The sequence below is a fragment of the Colletotrichum tamarilloi genome (genome assembly GCF_030869305.1).
Source record: "Colletotrichum tamarilloi strain Tom-12 chromosome Unknown Scaffold_1.1, whole genome shotgun sequence".
Classification (NCBI taxonomy): domain Eukaryota; kingdom Fungi; phylum Ascomycota; class Sordariomycetes; order Glomerellales; family Glomerellaceae; genus Colletotrichum; species Colletotrichum tamarilloi.
This window is the reverse complement of record NW_026849384.1, coordinates 1,330,980-1,349,535: the sequence shown is the minus strand read 5'-3', so window position 1 is coordinate 1,349,535 and position 18,556 is coordinate 1,330,980. Positions and strand designations below refer to the sequence as shown.

The following is an 18,556-nucleotide window of genomic DNA, read 5'->3' as shown; positions in this document are numbered from 1 at the left end:
AAGCGCTGTGAAGTGGGTCACTGTCCCCTCTACCTGCCCAAGACAAGGAAACTCCGATCGCACTGTCAAAGCGTCTACCTTCCCAACATTCGGTGATCTCATCTTCGCAAAAACACACCAACTCCCTCAGGCGCAACAGCATTTCTTTGGTTGCAAAACTCAGAAACACCACAACAAAAAGACAGTACAACTCTGCAACACTAGGACATGCCATCTCAGGAAGAACAAGAACTGCTGGCCAGAATCGGCCAGCTTGCGGGTACGTAGTGCTTTTTCTGTAACCAGACACATGTGACAAGAGCGCGTATTCTCTAACGTAGTGGCAAACAGGCAAGATCAACCTTCACAAGGCCCAGCAAGCTGGCGTTCAATCGGTCCCAAGCAGCCAGGCTTCCTATCTTCGTCGTATGTTTAATCTTGAGACCGATAAAATCATCCTGCGCTTACACATCACAGACAACACTCACCGACATGGCGCCTTCCCCCACAAGCATCGAGTCCAGCCGTACCCCTCCACCCGAGGAGGCCCGACAGGTTTTCGGCATCGGTCCTTGGTGGTAAACAAAGATGGAACCCAAACACCTCCTTCCGATGCGTCGTCCCCGGCTGAGGGTTCTGTCTCGACCACTTCCTCAGGCGCTTGGATCTCGAAGAACACCCGCGGTCAGAGGTCGCTGATCAACTCGGCCGTTTATGACAAGACCAATGAAGCACACGTTAAGGCCATTGAGGCGTCGCGCCAACAGAAGATTCGTCAGCAGGACGCGCGCGAGCAACAACAGCTCGCCAGCCATTTCCAACGCTACAGCGGCAATGCAAGCGCACCGCATACTCCTACTAACCCGACAGCGACAGGTAATCACGAGATAGAGATTCAAGGCATTCGCTTCCGTGTCGCGAACAGCGGCAGCAAGCTCATCAAGGTGTCGGGTGCGTTACTACTACAGCCTTGCACAGCGGAGCAAACTTACAACGGTACAGGAGATCTACACCCAGTCAACGCTACCCCCAAAGTCGCCTTCGTTGGGGGTGTCAAATTTCATCGAAGCAAGACCGGTAATCTTTACCGTGACGGTGTGCTCAAAGCTCAACGGTATGAACCCTTCCCTCTTGGCCGACAATTGCTAACTTGAGTCGCTCCCCCAGCCAAACTGGCGTCAAAAAGGTCGACGTGCCTTGCAGCATGTTTTCGCTGACTGGTATTTTACTCACAATCTTATTCGATTGCCCACGCAATATCCGATCCGACAGATTTGGATGATTTCTTGCTCAAGTGGGTATGATATACCGGACTCCACTAACCACCATCATTTCATTTTAGGTTCATGTGCCAAGGGACCATCTTGTCGATACAAGCACGATGCTACGAAAGTTGCCATTTGCCGTGAGATGCTGCACAAGGGAACCTGCGCCAGTGGGGATTCTTGCGATCTGTCCCATGACTTGACGCCCCAGCGCATTCCGACTTGCGTTCACTTCGTCAAGGGCAATTGTGCCAACTCTACTTGTCCCTATGCTCATTCTAGTGTATCCTCAGGTGCTCTGGTCTGCCGTTCCTTTGGGATGTACGGCTACTGCGACAAGGGAGACGAATGCGAAGAGCGACACGTCTTCGAGTGCCCCGACTTCAGCAACACGGGCAAGTGTAAAACCAGGGGCTGCAAGCTCCTTCACCGCGAGAGGGCAAGCGTCCTTCGAAAACGGGCGGACGGCGACGAGATGGAGGATTTGTCGAGCGATGACGAGCCGGTCGACAGCGACGACGTGGACTCAGACGAAGTGGAGGAGTTTATCACCGATGGTGCTGGTGATGATACTGACTTCAAGGTTCAGAAAGATTATATCTCTTTCTGATTGTGATCTGATGCCACCTTGCCGAGGCCGAAAGGTCTCTTTTCACTACTAACATGCTTGCTATCCAGTCCTTGAAGGGGTCCAGACCAAGAAAGGCCTCGAGCCATTTGACGGCGGACATACTTCAAGGTTACGAAAACGATTGGGGAAGAAAACCACAAACTATACCCACAAAGGAAATGCAGAAACAGAGCATTGATACCAAGATACCAAGCACAAAGCAGAAAAGAATAGATAATCATGATAACGATTATGAACAAGAAGAAAAACAAGACCGAAAAGAAGTAGCAGAAATGGATAGAAATATACATTATGGAACACGAAAAGCAGAAGCGAAAATGTAATACATGGTATGAGCCGGGGAAAACAGAACGACATTTCAAGACTCTATGTCCTGTCGATGTTTGATGTCTCCTTGAGTCTCGGAAAACTTGATTCTAAAAAACATAGAATTCGTTGTCTACTATTAGTTTCATCAGTATGTGATATTGGGGAAGAATTCCCCATGTGGAAGAGTGACATTGGGCCAAGCATCATTTCCGCGTGCGGGCCGGCCCAACTGTTCGCGGGTGTCTCAACTAGATCAATTAAAATTTCCATTAGAATTTTACCCCGCCATTCCTCTCCCCTGTGGACTCCTGAAATCAGCGGTCATTCGATGACAATTCCTTGCGCTGACACACCACACAAACTTCAAGTTCCCACTGCCCAGAGACCCCTCTTGGCCCTTCTTCGCCCCCATTTCCAGTCGGAGCAGTCGGCGCCACTGTCCACATGTTGTCTTCTGATCAGCCCTCCTTTGTCCCCCTCGGACAGCGGGCTAGGGGAGCTTATTGCGAGGCGCTAATGGAGACCCGTCATTTGGCAGCCATATCGTGGTCGGATCGGGGGGCTTGCTGATCTGAGGCTGCTGCCGCTGCCTTGTGGGAGGATTCGCGTCTTTGAACAGCACCGCCATCTGCTCAGCCCCTTGGACTACACACTCTCTTCATCCTTTCCCGAAGCTGAGAATAGCACCAAGTCTGACAACACTGCCTGTCCTGCGTTGAACATAGGTCGTTGTTGGATTTTGACTCATGGATAATTGAACAATTGCTCTTTGCCAAAGACACCTTCTTTCTTGTCGCTATTTCTAATTTCCCGGCCCTCCTATTTCTAGACCTGACCTACCTAGTCCATGAGCTTCAAGCATACATGCTGGATCAGCACTAATTCTTTCCCGACGTCATCATGGGCATACGCGACGTTCTCAAGAAGAAGGAGAAACTCGACAACGGCGAGCACAGCAGCAAGGATGCAGTAGACAGGCTGGCGGCCCCCGAGTTCAAATTCATTCGATCAGACACACACACCCAAGAGGTCATCCACCCCCCGAGCGGACCCCCGGGCTTCGACGACGGCAAGGAACACTACCTGAACCCGAACGGCAACGATGGCGGCAGCGGCCAGAAGCCCCGGCGCAGCCTCGACGTCTTCTTCGGCAACAGCCGCTCGCGCAGCGCGTCCGCCTCCTCGCAGGCGAGCTCGACCTCCAACTCCCACTCGAACAACAATGGCAAGATTGGGAGACGGCTATCGGAGCGGCTGCACCTCAGCCGCTCGCCCGCCTCGTCAGAAAACGTCCCGCAGAACCTACCCGACATTGTGACCACGGCCGAGGGCGGCGAGGGGGACGAGCTGCAGTGGGAGAAGCGCGCGACCATGCTGGCTTCGGCGAATAAGAGCAGGCCCGCGACGCCGTTGGCGAACGACGCGGGCGGTGGAGGGGATATGACGAGAGGCAGGACGCAGGGCGCGGCGGTCTCGTCTCCGGCCATTGACGAGGATATCCAGGAGGCTATCCGGCTGCACGAGGCGGGAGACTTCGAGAACTCGACGGCCATGTTTGCCCGCTTGGCTGACCCGAAAGGGGCGAATAACACCCTGAGCCAGTTCCTATACGGTCTCTCTTTGAGGTGAGTTGCCTTCTGCCTTGCATGTGGACTGGTCTCGGCTACTACTCGGCACTTTTCCCGTACCTATAAGACGGGATCATGGCGCGGGGCGCGCCACGGCTCGCCGGGCGATCATGTTGCATCGTGGGGACTGGGAGGGCTTTGGGAGCATGACATTACAGGTGCCACGATACTTGGGCTATTTGGACGGATTTGCTGACAGGGTTTGATAGGCACGGATGGGGTTGCGAACCAGATCCAGAAGGGGCCATCAAGTATCTCTCGGCGGCGGCGTCGAATGCGGCAACCGTCGAGCAGATGGCGTTGAAGGCCGGGCTTAAAAAGGGTGGTGCTGCCAAGGGTGAGCTCGTTCTGGCCATATTCGAGTTGGCGAATTCCTTTCGACACGGCTGGGGCACAGCCAAGGACCCAATAGCGGCAAAGCAGGTGAGTTATCCCGTCCACAGACCAGAGGATGGGAGAGGGGGGCAAGGAATGCCTTTGAAAGCCCAAGGTGGATACGCCTCGAAGGTCTAGAACTGACATCTCGTCGTCATAGTACTATGAGACTGCGGCGAACCTTGGAGATACTGGTGAGTCTGCCATGATGATGCACTCCGAGGCGTTGAGGCCCAATGAATGTGTAGCGGTGCGCTAATCCGCCTTGCTCGTCTCAGATGCTATGAACGAGGTAGCCTGGTGCTATGTAGAAGGCTTCGGATGCAAAAAGGACAAGGTACGTTTGGTCACATATCACCCATCATTTCGAGCGGCATTGCGTCTACCGGGTCCTGCGACGTGAGGTCCAGAACTTGGTCTTTAGGGGCAGACAGCATCAGCCTCAGCAGCCTCAGGTATTGTGTGGCTTGCACTCAGCGAGACCACACAGGTCATGAGATGCGTGAGAGAGCACGCTGATACTGGTCGACGTCCTACTTGGGTTGTCAGCAACCTGCGTCGGTCCAGGTTGGGCATCAATACGGCGACCCTAAAAGACGGCCGCAAACAGGAACCCGCGCAGGACGCATGCTCAATGTCATCACATGAGGCTGACAACATGTCCAGTTTGCAGCAGCCCGTTACTACCGGTTGGCTGAAAAGAACGGCAACAAAACACTAGGCAATTCATGGTAAGTCGAGCCTGTTTGTTCATTCCTTTCTTTCTTATCCACTGGTTCGTTGAGGGGGGTTTTCCCCAGAGTTGGATTCGGCGCATGCATCACTGGAGAAGGGGGGGGGGGGGGGGGAGCTGCAGCTCCCTTGTCGCAGATGACTTGCGCGCTGCGGCATTGATAGGCTCCCAAGGCTTTGTTTTACTCTGCCTTCCCCCCAAAATGTGGGAGCTCGCCCTGTCATTCAAACTTGGATGACCGTCAGCTTTCCCGGAGCTGCACGCGGTTACCTGCCTCTGCAAGCCCTCCTGCGCTACGCCGCGTTCCCCAAAGCGCCCGCGAAGACTCGATGCTGTTTTCCGAGGCTGCGATTCGTCGCGATTACTCTTTGCCTGCCTGCCAGTTCACTTGCTCGCCTGTCCTTTCTCCCCCTATCGTTGCGTTCCTGACGCCATTACCCACACAATCTAGCACCACCCCGTTTGGCCAGAATTCCTCTGTGATACCCAAAGGCTAACCACCCGCGAACTCAATAGGATCTGGAAGGAAAAGTACGACCCAGATGCCGGCGACAAGAAGAAGAAGTAGAGATAAGGAGGCAGCAAGTCACGGAACAGAGGGGCCCAGTGTGTGCATGAAATGACTGAGCCACCGGTGACACGGCATCACATACTCGAAACGGGTGGCACGTTCCGATTCCGGTTCGGCAGTCCCGCTCAGCTTCTACCCGGCGGTTACACTTTCTCTCTCCCTGTCTTTTCCTGTCGCGGTTTCGCCCAACATGCGAGATCGTAACACGAGGCTTCGGCCGTTCCTTGGGCCATCCTGATTATGTGTCCGAAGCACAGCGACGGTGTCGAAAGGAGGGGGAGAGAGGAATGGGGACACAAAACATGGCTCTTTTGTCAGCCTTTCCCTTGATGAGTTCATGTTTTTGTCCCCTTACCCCTCTCCTGAGCGCCCTCACCTAGCGGGATAGGAGTACCACGGCGATCTCATCAGGCGGGACAAGGTGCGTACGGCGACAAATAGACACAGGTACTCCATGTGGGGAACGGCGATTTGTCGCCGTGCTCTACGCTGTGCGCCGTCGGACGGGCGAAACCTTTTGGTCTCGCGAGTGTGGGGAAAGCAGAGAAGCTGGCTCCCGGCGAGGCAGGGAAAGGGGTGGGGGGGGGGGGGGGAGCAAGCTGTTCTGGTCCTCTCGTGAAGCCTTTGCTTCGTCTTCAGTATTCGTTGGGATGGACTTGCAGGTTAAGCACCTGGGTTCTGTATGCGAGACACGGAGCTTGTGGCCATGTTGATGCCTATAGCAAGTTCCCGGCTGCCGTCGCAAAGGCTGGTACTGTCCTCTTGCTTTATTATTTTACTGTTCTACATACCCCGCATTATCACCACAGGGATTCATATTTTAAGAAAAAAAGCGATGCATTCTATTTAATGAGATCCCATCGACCGTCTATCTTGCGGGTAATGTGACTGATGACTGATGACGGAAGCCGGGTAGACGGGGCCACGGGGCACGGAGAACGGGTGCACCCGACCCGGGTATCTACACGGGAGGGAAAAGCACACCGTGCCTTTCGCCGGGCCGAACCATCATCTCAATTTTGTCCGAGTCTCGTTTGGGTTCCCCAAGGCGCCACGAACTTGCTTCTTTCAGCAGCATATAGAGGGCGCGGGGCTGTCAGGGCGGGGTGATACGCAGACGTTGCAAAATCGTAGCATCGTAACGTCAAACCCCTCTCGTTCTTTCTCTCCTTCTACTCTTCATAACTCTTTTGGCGCTGCCACTGTGAACAAGCTCATACAAACGTCATGGAGTTCCACGATGAACTACCACGATACCCTACCTCACTCACGCTACCTCCTCGCCCTCAGCCGCTCATCCGCCCCTTACTTCTTTCTCGCCTTTGTGTTTGTTCCTGCGGATCCCCTTTTACCTCAGGGGTACCTGTGTGGAGAGCCATACGAAGGGTATCGCTAAAGGGTTACACCGCGTTTCGTCCTCGAGAAACATATTGGTTGTAGTGAGTCACCAGGAGCCGATGAGACATGTCTTTGAACTTCCCCCGGTCTTTTCTGAATCTATGGGCGGTGTCTGAGAATGGGACCATGGAATAGATTACTTGAGGGTCCTCTGTCAAGATCTGGTGAGTTGAGGAGGTAGGTATGACCGTCTATACCAAGAACCGCCTGAGCAACCAGCAAAGACAGAACGACCAAATAAACGTACGACCGTCTGTATCCGTATTCACCGTCTATCGATTCCGCTTTTCTCAAAGTACAGACCAAGCCCAGCGAAACGGTGGCAGCGCTTGCATCTTACCTTGACTCAAGCGCTCAAAAGAAGCGAAGACGCGAGGCAAGCATGCATCGTCATTGACTTCCTCCCCGTTCTTTCGGAAACTCACACCTGAAACCGAACAGAAGAATCTTGGAGACTGCAGTAGAACGTGCCTTAGTGGGAAGTGGGAATGGCATGGGGGGTGATTTGCCATGCGCATCTCCTCTCCATCTCCGCGCAATCCAGATCCGACAAACTCACACGTGCCGCGCGCGTTCTTCTTGCATTAATTCTGCATGGGTGAAGATCGATCGGGTCCATCTTCCTTTTTTTCCCAAATTCTCCGCAAAGATTGAGGGAGTCACGGAGCAGCAGTTCATCTCGTCAAGCCCGCTTGCAGCAAAGGCGGGAAGAGAGAAATTTCTCTTGGGAGCTATGCTCATGAAGAGCTAGGTGCTAAGTAGGTGCAACGGCCCAATGAAAAGGTGCAACGTCAGCAATCCCGTCGACCGGACCTTCTAGATTACATCGCAAGACTCACCTTGGCTTCACCTTAGTTCCGCTTCGAGACGCGATGTCGGGAAAGGGGGGAAATTGGGGGGGAGATGATGTTCTCCTGCAAGAAAAGAGACGAACTGCTGCTTCCGTCTTCGCTTTCTCCTCCCATCCGAACTTTGCGCATCGCGGCGACGCAAGGCTAACTCATGGCTTGCATGATGTTCCCTCTTTCATCATCTTCTGCTCACCTGCTCCCGCGATGCGATAGCAGTAAGGAAGAAGCCGAGCGGACAATAGCGAAAGATCGGAAGAAATCCCCATCGCCACCAGACCGTTTCTGCACCTAACAGCACAAGTGCAATCTTCTAAAGGTGAGGATAAGGCCAGTAAGATGCGAGAAATCGCAGTGAGCAGAACCGTTTCGCCTCCATCCACACCTTGAGACTAATGTATTCACCGGTCCTTGACCTAGATCCTGACCTTGCCTTAGCATCTCTCGCCTCCGAGGAAAGTACGGTGAGACTAACATGGACCTTTTCACTCATCACCTCACGGCATTCTTCTGGCGTTTTCCTCCTTCTCTGTTGCACGTATACATGGGTACTCACAATTTGCGACTTACACGCCCTCCTCGCATGGTTCTCTGTATCACGCACTGCAACAGCAGCGGCGGTAGCGGCGGCGGTGGCCCTCGCTGCCTGCAGCTGGGTTTAGGAAGCATCATGCGAACTCATGCAGGACAAGGAGGTCGGCGTGCATGCGGGAATAGAGACATCCGTGGAATGAGAGACAGATAGATGACCTCTACATCAACGAACCCAGTGGAAAGAAGAACCACAATGTCCTGTCATCAGCTCAAACCCGTGACGGGCTCCCACCACTGCTTCCCCCGTGCCCTGCCTGCCTACCCACTGGGCAACTGCAACACATCTTGGCTCCCGTGAGCGCGAGCTCAAGCATGCGGCCTCGAGAGTGTCTGAGACACGCATACGAGCGACGACAGGTTGGGTGGGTGGGTGGTGTTTCCTCCCCTATTCTAGTGTGCCTCTGCGCACGATGGAGGTGATGAGTTCAGTGGAAAAGCCCACGCGAGGAACAGAGGGTTTATGTTTCTAGGCCTGTTATGTGTCTGCCTGTCGTCTTACGTTCCTATTTTGGAGGACGCCTAGATGGACCTGGTGCGACTCGTTGACATTTCACCACCATCATGACCACCACATGGGACATCTCACAATGCCAATGAAATACGGGAGAATCTCAGTTGTCCCTTCTTCGGAGTGCCTGACCTTATCTCACCTCACCTCTCCTTCCCTCTCACCCAAGTCCCCTTCCATGACACAAGTGAGCTCATCGGAAAAAGACAAGCTACTCTTGGCGTAAAGTCTCTAAGAAATCCTGGCAAAAAGCACCACCACCACCATCTGCATCCTTCCCACCCGCACCGCCCGAGTGACTACTCTAGCGTTGCGCGTACAAGTGTGGCTTGCCTCTCTCATTCACGGCACATCTTTCCGCAGCGTCTGTACCACCGCGCGAAACAAGGCAGTTCGGCGGCGCTACTCTGTAGTCTAGGTATACTTCTTCAGCCGGAAACAATACCATTCTTCTCCAAAAGCTCTCGGGTCTAAATTCTCAACCTAATGCAATTCACTTGCCCCAAGCTCCAAGCTCCAAGCTCTCTATGCTCACCCAAGCTCCCCTTTCCCAGCCACCCAGATTTATCCCCGCCTCCGCCTCCGCCTCCAGACTTACACACACATCTTCAGTCGGCCCTCAACTCACCTTAGGTACGGAGAGGTAGATTCTAACCAAAGCCCGCGAAAAAGTCCGTCTCTTTGAACCTGCATGTCACTAGTATAGAGGCAGCAGAGTATCTCAGCCCGTCCATCCCAGTCAACCCCCCCTTCGTTTGCACCCAGCTCTCACGCGCCGCCCCGAGCAGAATAAGCTGCATTATCAACCAATCCCACATCTCCAAAATCCCTCCCCCGTCCATCGTCGTGCCCTCCTCATGCGACCAACGCTAACGCCCGCATGTCTCCCTCCATTACCACCCCGATCCTCACATACTACTCTTGCTTTGCCTCAAGCAGAAGGGGGACATCTCGCACTATTCCCGGATTTCAAGAATGGATCATCCCGAAAGTGGAAACGAAACCTTGCTGGTAGGCAGGAAAATACCATGATGCAACTTTGGTCACTCACCCACTTCTCTCGCATCTCAGTGGTCAATATTCTTCAACACTAACGATCCCGAGAGTCGTTCCAAGACCAAAAAAAGACCTACCACTGACCAACGGAAACAAGTCACACTTCACACGCACACTTCGGAAACCGGGAACGATCGTGTACCCTCCCTCTCACCCTCCACTCTCCACACCTCGCATCGCCCAAGCCACAACCCCATCGGACCTTACAATGCCCATCTTATCACGTACACTCCCAAAACGAGAACCAATAGATGGCCTCATTCGCCTCTGCGTTCAACATGATTTCCCTGTGTACATCGTTTCGTTTCGTTCGTTCGTTCCCGTTGCCCCGCCCTTCCCTTGCTCGTCCTCCTCGCCGTCCATATCTAGGTCGTCACGCTTCCATCCTCGGCCCTCATTCCAAGTTTCCGGACCGGCGTTGGCTTGTTTGCTTTCGTAACTTCGCCCCTCCATTCCCATCCCCTCAACGAACTCTACCCCGAATACCTAACGAGCCACCCAGACCGAGGAGTGACCCAAAAACGTTGATCATCTTAGTAGAACCGTTGTTATATGACACGGTAACCCGCCATCGCCCCCCCTCGGCAGGGAACCCACCTATGTACCTAGGAACTTACACCACTATACTAGGTACTCAGCCTCTAGGCTTGGTCCGCATTGGGTGTTGCCTAGCCAGTTTCCTCCTCCCCCAAACGTTGACCGAGAATCCCTTCCCTCCCCATGCGTCAAAAAGGTTTCCTGCGCTCCTCGCGGATCGGATCAACCGATCAGCGACGCACGAGGGACGATGACTCCTTGCTAGTCTTTGACTTCAACCTCACCTGGAGCCGGGGGGTTCACAAGTAGCAAGGAACCTGCAAGTGTCATCTGTTCCCATGGTCGGCTGCTGCGCGTCACAACATGGTAAAAGCATAGATAGGCATATTTTCAAGGAATGGTGAGTAAGGCAATGGAGAATCCTTGGTATCTTTGTTGGAGATTTGCAAGTAGCTACATGAATAGAATGATCTCCCCCACGCCAAAGGAAAGGCGAGGGGGCAAAAACATGAAGAAGATGGGGGCCAACGGCAGGCTGTTTGACTGCTCATTACCCGAATATCCAAATGCTCTCTCTCTCTCCTACTGTCTGTCCTGGTGTTTGTGCGCGTGTGTGCCGGTACTAGTGTCGGTTTACGTCGCAATGAGATGTGCAGAAAATATCAAAAGAAAAAAAGGCTTTCGTAGAAGTAATGACGTGGTAAAAATTTCGTTTCGTTTGATTGTCATTGATCATGAGATTCGTTTCGACTCATTTCCGTTTCCACGTTTCGTCGCGAGACGCTTTCTCGTTTCTCGTCAACAATCTGCAACTTCGTGCGGTGCTGTCCATCTTTCCAGTCAAGGCCAAGAAAAGGAAATAAAAGGAAATAAAACAAAAGGAAAATCAGACAAAAGAACAAAAGCAACATGATTCCCAACCGAACACCACCTCCCTCTCCTTTCCTCCCTCTCCTGTGAGATGACGTCCCTCGTTGTGTGAGACCTGCTCTCCTCCGGTAACCCAAGATTCCATGTGACCACCCCTCCATTTCCAAGCCAACCCCGTTGCCCCCATTGTACAAACGTTGGAAAAGCTTGGCCGTCCCGTGTTCCCATGCTCTTCTCCCCCGTCCCTCCTTGCCTGAAAAGAGCAATAGATACCAAACTAGATATGTGAAATACAGAGATATCAGACTAAATCCAGAATGCTCGCTCGCTTGCTAGATACCGGAGGGAAATGGCGTCCCAAAATGAAAATCACAAAAATAAAGCGGTTGGAAAGTAAGTATGTCCGAAGAGCTTCGATCATTTGGCGGTGAAAAGAGGATTGTTTGGTGCGTGAGCAACAATGTCTGGGGTTTTGTCCGCGGGAGCGGTAGAAGTGTATGATGAGCTTCGGCTGAAAGGAAAAAAGATGTTTGGTAGAATGATATTTTGAGCTAAGAGTTGAGATTCGTTGATGTGATCATGGGATCGTAATTTTTTTTGGTCTTCGTTATTCGTTAGCGCCCGCTTTCGCGCTGTTGCTTTCGGACACCATTTTGGCAAAGTTCCTGACAACTTCGCTAGGGATCTGATCCCAAAGTAGTGATCTAGTGTAGACGTCGGCTGCGGATTGCTTGTTGGTCCGCATCGCTGAGAGGGCATCGGCAAGGTTCTTGCGTCCTTGGCTGGTGGTGCGCTCGGGGGCGTTGTTGAGGAAATCCTGCGAGCTGACGCCGTTGTACTGAGCAGCCGAAAGTCCAAAGAGTTGCTCATTTGCTTGTTCATCGGTAGGCTGGGTGAGAGAGTCGCCAAGCTGGCCGAGCATCGAAGGCGCGACACCGCCCATTGAGGTGTCACTCATAGGCATGGCCGAGTTGTCGACCCACGAGCCGCCGGAAGGCTGAGGAGCGAGAGCGTTCAGGGTGTTGGATGCACCGTTTACGCCGGCGTCCTTGAATACGTTCTCGAGGAGGGTGGCAGCTTCAGCGCGGACGTCCTCGGAGACCCGGGGAATGGCAGGGGTAGAGCGGCTGGACAGAACAAAGGCACCGACGAGGAAGAGCATGAAGAGAATACCACCCTGGGAGGAAGACTTCTCGGAATCGACGGGGAAGGAAACATCAGCCTTCTTGTTCGGAACCACCTGGAGTTCCTGCTTGACTTCCTGCTCCATGGGGTACTCGCCGAGGAAGTTGACGTTGTCCCAGCTGCCCGGCATGGTCATGCCGTCCATGTCGTCGTAGCCAGATACATAGTTGTTGTTGGCAGGAGCAGTCATGGCGGCGCTCTCGAGACGCTGGACGTGGTCGGTGAGGACGCTGACCTTCTTCCGGAGTTCGCCGGTTTCGATCGTGTGGGAGCGGATCATCTCCTCCTTCTCCATGGTGAGTGACTCGATGTACTCCTGGTTGAACTGCTTCTCTCTCAAAAGCTGCTCCATCTGTTTCCTCATGTCGGCCATCTCTTCCTCCAGATCGGTGAGCACAGCGGTGAATTGCTTCTTCTCATCTTCAAGCCGCTCGGTGTGTTGCTTCTTTCTCTGGCGAGAGTCAAGGCTGTTGCAATGTTAGTAAGTGGAATTGAAAGGAAGTGAGTGTGCACGTACGCTGCCTGGCGATTCCTCAGCAGTCGCTTTTGCTGCTTGAGCTCCTTGATCTCTTGCTCATCGGTGGACTGAGCGATGAGATGATCGATGTTGCTGAGATTGCGCTCGGCCGGGATATCGAAGCGAGCGTTCTTCTTGCGGATGCCGTCACCCCTTCGCATGTCGTTGTGTGAGCGGATGGTAGGGCTACCAGGGCGCATCTTCTTGGCCATAGATTCCGCCTGGCCGATCCATCCCTTCTGCGGTGAAGTTGGTATGGACTGGTTGCCTGATCCGATGGGTGCGAACATATTGATTTGACCGGTGGGGTTGGTGAAGGGCGTCTGGCCCGGGACGGGCCTTTGGAACATGGGAGCGCCATTGTCGTATTCAGCCGGCATGCCATCGAATTGCTGGAGGGGAGTGCAAGAGCCAGAAGTATTGCTCAGAGACCATCCGTTGCCTTGAGGGGCGAAAGGGGAAGGCTGAGCATGATCCAGGCGCATGAAGGGGTTGTTGTTGTGTTGCTGCTCGATGAAAGGGTTGTTGGATGGCACGGATTGCATATCGACTGACTGCCAGTCCTCCGTCTTTGGTGAGAAGAGAGAGCCGCCAACGGCGAAGGAATCTCTTCTGCTATCAACCATGGGAGGCGACATTTCCAGGCCCGAGTCGAGTGCGCTGTGATCCAAGATAGTTTCGTCGAGGATGCTGTGGTCCTCCTCTTCGTAGTACTTTTGCGCTTGTGTTGTGTCTACAGTCAAAGGTGTCGGTCTGTAGAAGGACGGCATCTGGTACGTTGAGACCATTTCTGGTTATGTGAAATCAGCAGTCGAGTGTGGACTGCGATGTTGTGCTGCGATGGCAATGGTGCCTATTTTTCTAATCTTGCGAGGGCGTGTTAGTCGAGTGCAGCGCAGCGGTGAGGACGGTTGGTGGCCCAGGGTTTATTTTTGGGTGTGAGTGAGATGTGGAGACGGGTGCTGCGCACTCTGAGAATTGCAGACGAGGGTATGGAGGAGTATGCGCTTGGGCTGCTGTGTATTGAGCGGCAAAGATGCATGTATTGCGCAGCGGAAACTTGCAGTCAGAGGCGAGAAGCGAGCTTTTTGTGCGAGACTCGTTCGGAGGGCCAAGCAAAACGTACGCGGGTTGAGTTGAGGGCAAGAAAGTAAGGGAAAAAGCAGAGGGCGGAGGTGGTCGAGCGGGATGAGTGATAAGAGAGGTTGGTGGGGATGGGATGAGAGGATGTGCGGGTGGAGGGTGGTCGGAAAGTTTTAAAGGGCAGTGCGTGCAGGACGAGGAGGTGGAACAACGGCTCTGAAGGGGAGAAACACACTCACAGGCTTTCGGGGAATCGGTTATTTCTTTTTGTTCGAGTGTTACGGCGCTGCGATGCACTCCAGATCTTGTAGCGAGGTGAAAAAGTAGCTGGTCTGGTCAGATACACAGGGCGGGGGAAAAGCCTTGAGTATGTGTGTGTGAGTCGAGTCGATGAAGCGGCGTAAATGAGCTGCGTCGAGAGTGAGACGACGTGGGGAAGAGGGATGATGGGACAATAATAAACAAATGTGTGTTGCAACGATAGGGAAACCGTCTGAAGGATGGGGTGCCGAAAGTATGTATATGTATGTAGGTATGTACGGTTGACGCTGGATGGGCGAGCGAGTGCGGATAGTGTCTGTATGAATGTGTGCGTGTGAGTACGCAGTAATGGTGTGTGTGTGTGTGGTGTGTGATCTCGTTTTCTTGGTGGGCGGGCAAGGTAGAGCTGGAGGAGGAAGAGGGAAGGTTTTGTATTTTCAACAGCAAAGGCGGCACTTCTGCGCGATTCCCGGGATGAGGTACCTGGTTAGAAACGGTGGCCGGGGGTGAGGTACTTTGCTTGGCTTCGAGAAGGATACGGTGGACATGGGACGGGGGGGAAGGAGGAGAGTCGTAGTAAGGCAATGTAAGGTCGCGGGTAGTGTGGAAGGTCAGGCTGGCCCGGGTCGAGATCCCAGTCCAGGGTTGGGAGGGCAGTGGGGAAAGAACAAGAGACTGAGGGAATCGGGATTTCACCTCAGACTGGCTACCTAGGGGAGCTTACGGAGGAAGAGGGTCACCACGGTACGGTACGGTAAGGTACGGACGGTACGGACGGCGCGAGAACAGCAAGGACGGGAGGGGAACGAGACGGAGACAGCAGAGTGGAGCTGGAGAGGCAGAGGAAGGAAGGAAGCACTCGTACCTACCTAGAATCTACGGATACCTTGGACTACGGTAGGAAAGAGCAGCCCGTTGCGGGTGGGATGCGATGCGCATTGGTGGGTGTGTGGTCACTTGTTTGTGGAGGGTGGCCGAGGATAGGGACGGGGTGGGTGTGTGGTCAACGGGCCCAGTCAGCAAGAGAGAACCAGGCAAGTTTTCTGGCGAGTGGGAGCGGCCATACTCTTCGGCGATTATAGGACGAGCAAGATAGAAGAGTGAGCCGAGGGGAAGAGGGAGAGAGAGAGCGAGATCATGATGCCAAGGCGAGATAAGTCCTCTTGTCCCTGTTCCCTTTAGGTAAGATACTTTCGGGGCTTCACGGTGAATACCTGCTAGCCCATATTCGTCTTGTAATTCTGTGTGCGGTAATAGTAAACCTTCTCGCATTGGCTTGTTAATACTATTCGGAAGCTCATCCGTAGCCAGTGTCTTTTCATAATGTCTTGTGGCGATGATTTGATCCAAATCTGGCGAAGCCGAGAGAGCCCTGAGAACGGCAAACGGATGGGCGCCACTTACTATTGCGACGGACAGACGGCGCCGTAGAATGCTTCCTTGGAACAAGACACGGACGAGACGTGGGGCGCGGACAGAGTGAGGGAGCATTGAGCAGGGGTTCCGTTTGGCTTTAGACCGCCTCGAACTCTCCTTCTCACCTCACAGACTCTATCAAACTTGATAGACTTGCTTGCCAGTGTCTACTGCCTTCTCTCGGTGCCCAAGACTCAAGAGAAGGCAACAGGCTAGGCGGGCTAAGGTATTGTTCGGTGTACTAAACTAGGGGCAATGTACCTGGAGGCCGAGAGGGACTGGTTTAGAAGAAGACCTGGGGCTTGCGAATTGCAAAGAGTCTGGGGATTGATAGGAACGCGGCGCGCGCGCTCAGGGCGGGCAGAAAAGGGCAAGATGCTAGCCAATACAGAGAAGAGATGGTCACGGAATGGAAGTTGAAAGGTGGACGATTGCTCAGAGCCAAAGCGAAACCCAACCCCACGTCCAGCCGATGTGCTCCGACTGGATTCTCTGTGCGCTCTCTCGGCCCAGTGGCTCACTGGCTGGGGCCATTTGGGGGGGGGGGGGGGCAAGTTGGGAAGTGTGGCCGGGTATGCGTCTGTCAGTGTAGGACCGCTGGGGGGGAACGACGGCGTCCGGCCGGCGAATGAGGTCAGAGGTGAGCAGGATGACAAGAGATTCAGAGTTCTGGGCCTTTTGGGTCGTGACCTCGATGCGCCGGGTCTGGGTGGACGGGGATCTTGCCGGAAGACAGGCGAGCGGCGGGCAGGTCTTGTCAAGGGAGAGGGAGACGACAATGAAAGGCCCGGTGGAGGGGTTTACGGCTCGACCGCAAGCCGGAACTGCCCAATAGAAGGCAGAAAACAAAAAGAAGTTTTTTTTTTTTTTTTTCCTAAAAAAGAAGCAGACGGATTGGAGGGACCTGAGGGAAGGGAAACTTGATGAGCGAAAATGGAATGGCGGTCACGGCTCGCAGACGGTGGGGGTTGGGCTTGCAGCTTGGGCCATTGTCCGTTCGGCAAATCATTGTTCAGTGGCTAAGGAAGCACCGAGAGAAGCAGAGAAGGTGGCGTAGGACGGCAGTGGACGGAGGGCTGAAGCCTGAACGGAAGGATACGGAATGAATCGACCGTTGGACAAGGGAGACGGGAGGATACCGTTATGCCCGAGATGTCGTTGAGGGTAAACGGTCAACGTGGGGAGGTGAGTGGACTCCTTCCACATCTTACTATCTCCTCAGGCACCACAATTCCTACCCTCATTTAGCGCTCTAACAAATAGCAAAACGGCCAAGGATGACGTACCTTCGTACCTTGATGGGCGAAGCCATGGTGATGACCAAAAACGGAAGGAAAGATACAAAGTCAAGAGGTGAGATGAGTCCTTTCAGTGGTGAGCACACGGTACACCCCAAAGGACCCTTGCGAACAACATGACGGCCCTGGCGGTTCTCGCTCCTTGCCTCCCGCATCCACTGGTTCAGACTGGACGAGAGCGGACTCGCGGAGAGGGCAGCTCCAACAGGTTGGGCATCGACGGCCGCTGTCTCTCGCGCGATAGGCTCACTTACTCTCATGTTATTGATACCCAAAGGGCCCAAGAATAACCCCCCAAACTTACCCCCCGAGACGTGACCTATGAAGCCCGTCGCAGCCCTCCTGCATCCACTAGCAAGCCACTGTTTCTCGTCTCCGGGTTCCTATTGCTCGGCTCTCAGTGGGGTGATCACACGGGTCTGGACACCGGCTACGAGGCAAAGGCGGTACACTGGGGGATTCACTGTGAAGCGTGGATGGAAATGGAAACCCTTCCTCCCGTTCCGTATCAGATCCCATGAGGATGATGCTATCGACTGTCATGTTCAGCTCTCCCCAGTAGTGCAGGCACGCCAGTGTCATTGCAGCCAAATCAGATAACGAGGCAAACCATGACAAGGCGAAGCACAACCTAATCGAAAGGAGCCACACTGAGCCAGGGAATCTGACCTAATCTAATATTGGCGACGATATCAGTACCTACCTTTGGGCTCAGAGATAGAGCATGACGAGTCCCCATTCAGAGTCGTATCGTCCAATATTCTCCAGATCATCTGGTCCGGGTCGCGACTCACCTGTTCAAGCCTCAACCACCAAAAAAAATGACACGAGAGATCCAGCAGGAAGACAATAGCCCCCTTCCGATCCGATCGATCACTCTGCCATCCTTGGCCGAAATGCCGTAGCCGTAGAATTTTTCTCTTTTGTTCCTAACCAACTTCCTTGTCTTAACTAGAATGCCCCGTTTGTTCTCCCGGGCCCGCGAGACACAATGCGCAATTGGCCAACCCCGTCCGTTGTGAAGTTGGGATGATGCTCGTACCCTCAGACGAAATTCTCAGCCACATCCCTGGAATACGGAAAGCCACCCATCGCCTATATTTCGGGCGCATCGACCGACGGATGAAAGTCAATTCTGACATCGGGAGGCACACAGGCGCAGAAAGGCCATACGGATAGAGGGGCAAGTTTGATACAACCAGGACAAAGGAGCAGGGGATCAAAAAGTCGGTGGCTGGGAAAACAACATCCGGGAAACCTCTCCAACGCCAGCCGGTGATGCCCAAGCAACAACGTCCAACACCGGCCAGCCACTCAGCCTGAAGAGACGCGTGAGCCACCAGCTCCACTGTGCTTCATGGCCGCATACACAGCGGCCCATCACCAACTTGAAGACCCTCATTCTGCTTTGTCGGTGTGCCACGGTGCTTGTTTCGGGCCTCGTGCCCAGAGCAGGTATGAATGGAACGAGGAGGTAGGTAGGCAAGGTGAGGA

General features: G+C 53.8%; 3 protein-coding genes across 3 annotated transcripts, besides 1 other annotated feature; 2 read left to right on the top strand and 1 right to left on the bottom strand.

Moving 5' to 3' along the window:
- Positions 1-207: 207 nt before the first annotated feature.
- On the top strand, positions 208-1,854 carry CTAM01_00444 (uncharacterized protein; the record flags this gene model as incomplete). The annotated part of the gene is made up of 4 exons (XM_060516495.1): positions 208-259; positions 331-1,093; positions 1,147-1,199; positions 1,322-1,854. 4 exons carry the CDS (start codon positions 208-210, stop codon positions 1,852-1,854), a joined length of 1,401 nt encoding a protein of 466 aa, XP_060389121.1.
- A 1,230-nt stretch (positions 1,855-3,084) lies between these two features.
- On the top strand, positions 3,085-5,488 carry CTAM01_00443 (uncharacterized protein; the record flags this gene model as incomplete). The annotated part of the gene is made up of 6 exons (XM_060516494.1): positions 3,085-3,809; positions 4,022-4,235; positions 4,348-4,381; positions 4,466-4,524; positions 4,854-4,918; positions 5,437-5,488. The coding sequence occupies 6 exons, from the start codon at positions 3,085-3,087 to the stop codon at positions 5,486-5,488; spliced, it is 1,149 nt and encodes a 382-aa protein (XP_060389120.1).
- Positions 5,489-8,050: 2,562 nt separating this feature from the next.
- Positions 8,051-8,116: a sequence feature (Short protein (CTAM01_00442, KAK1513046.1) was converted to a misc_feature.).
- Positions 8,117-11,909: 3,793 nt separating this feature from the next.
- Positions 11,910-13,792, bottom strand: CTAM01_00441 (bZIP transcription factor; the record flags this gene model as incomplete). Its single annotated transcript, XM_060516493.1, has 2 exons — positions 11,910-12,954; positions 13,005-13,792. 2 exons carry the CDS (start codon positions 13,790-13,792, stop codon positions 11,910-11,912), a joined length of 1,833 nt encoding a protein of 610 aa, XP_060389119.1.
- Between the last annotated feature and the right edge of the window lie 4,764 nt (positions 13,793-18,556).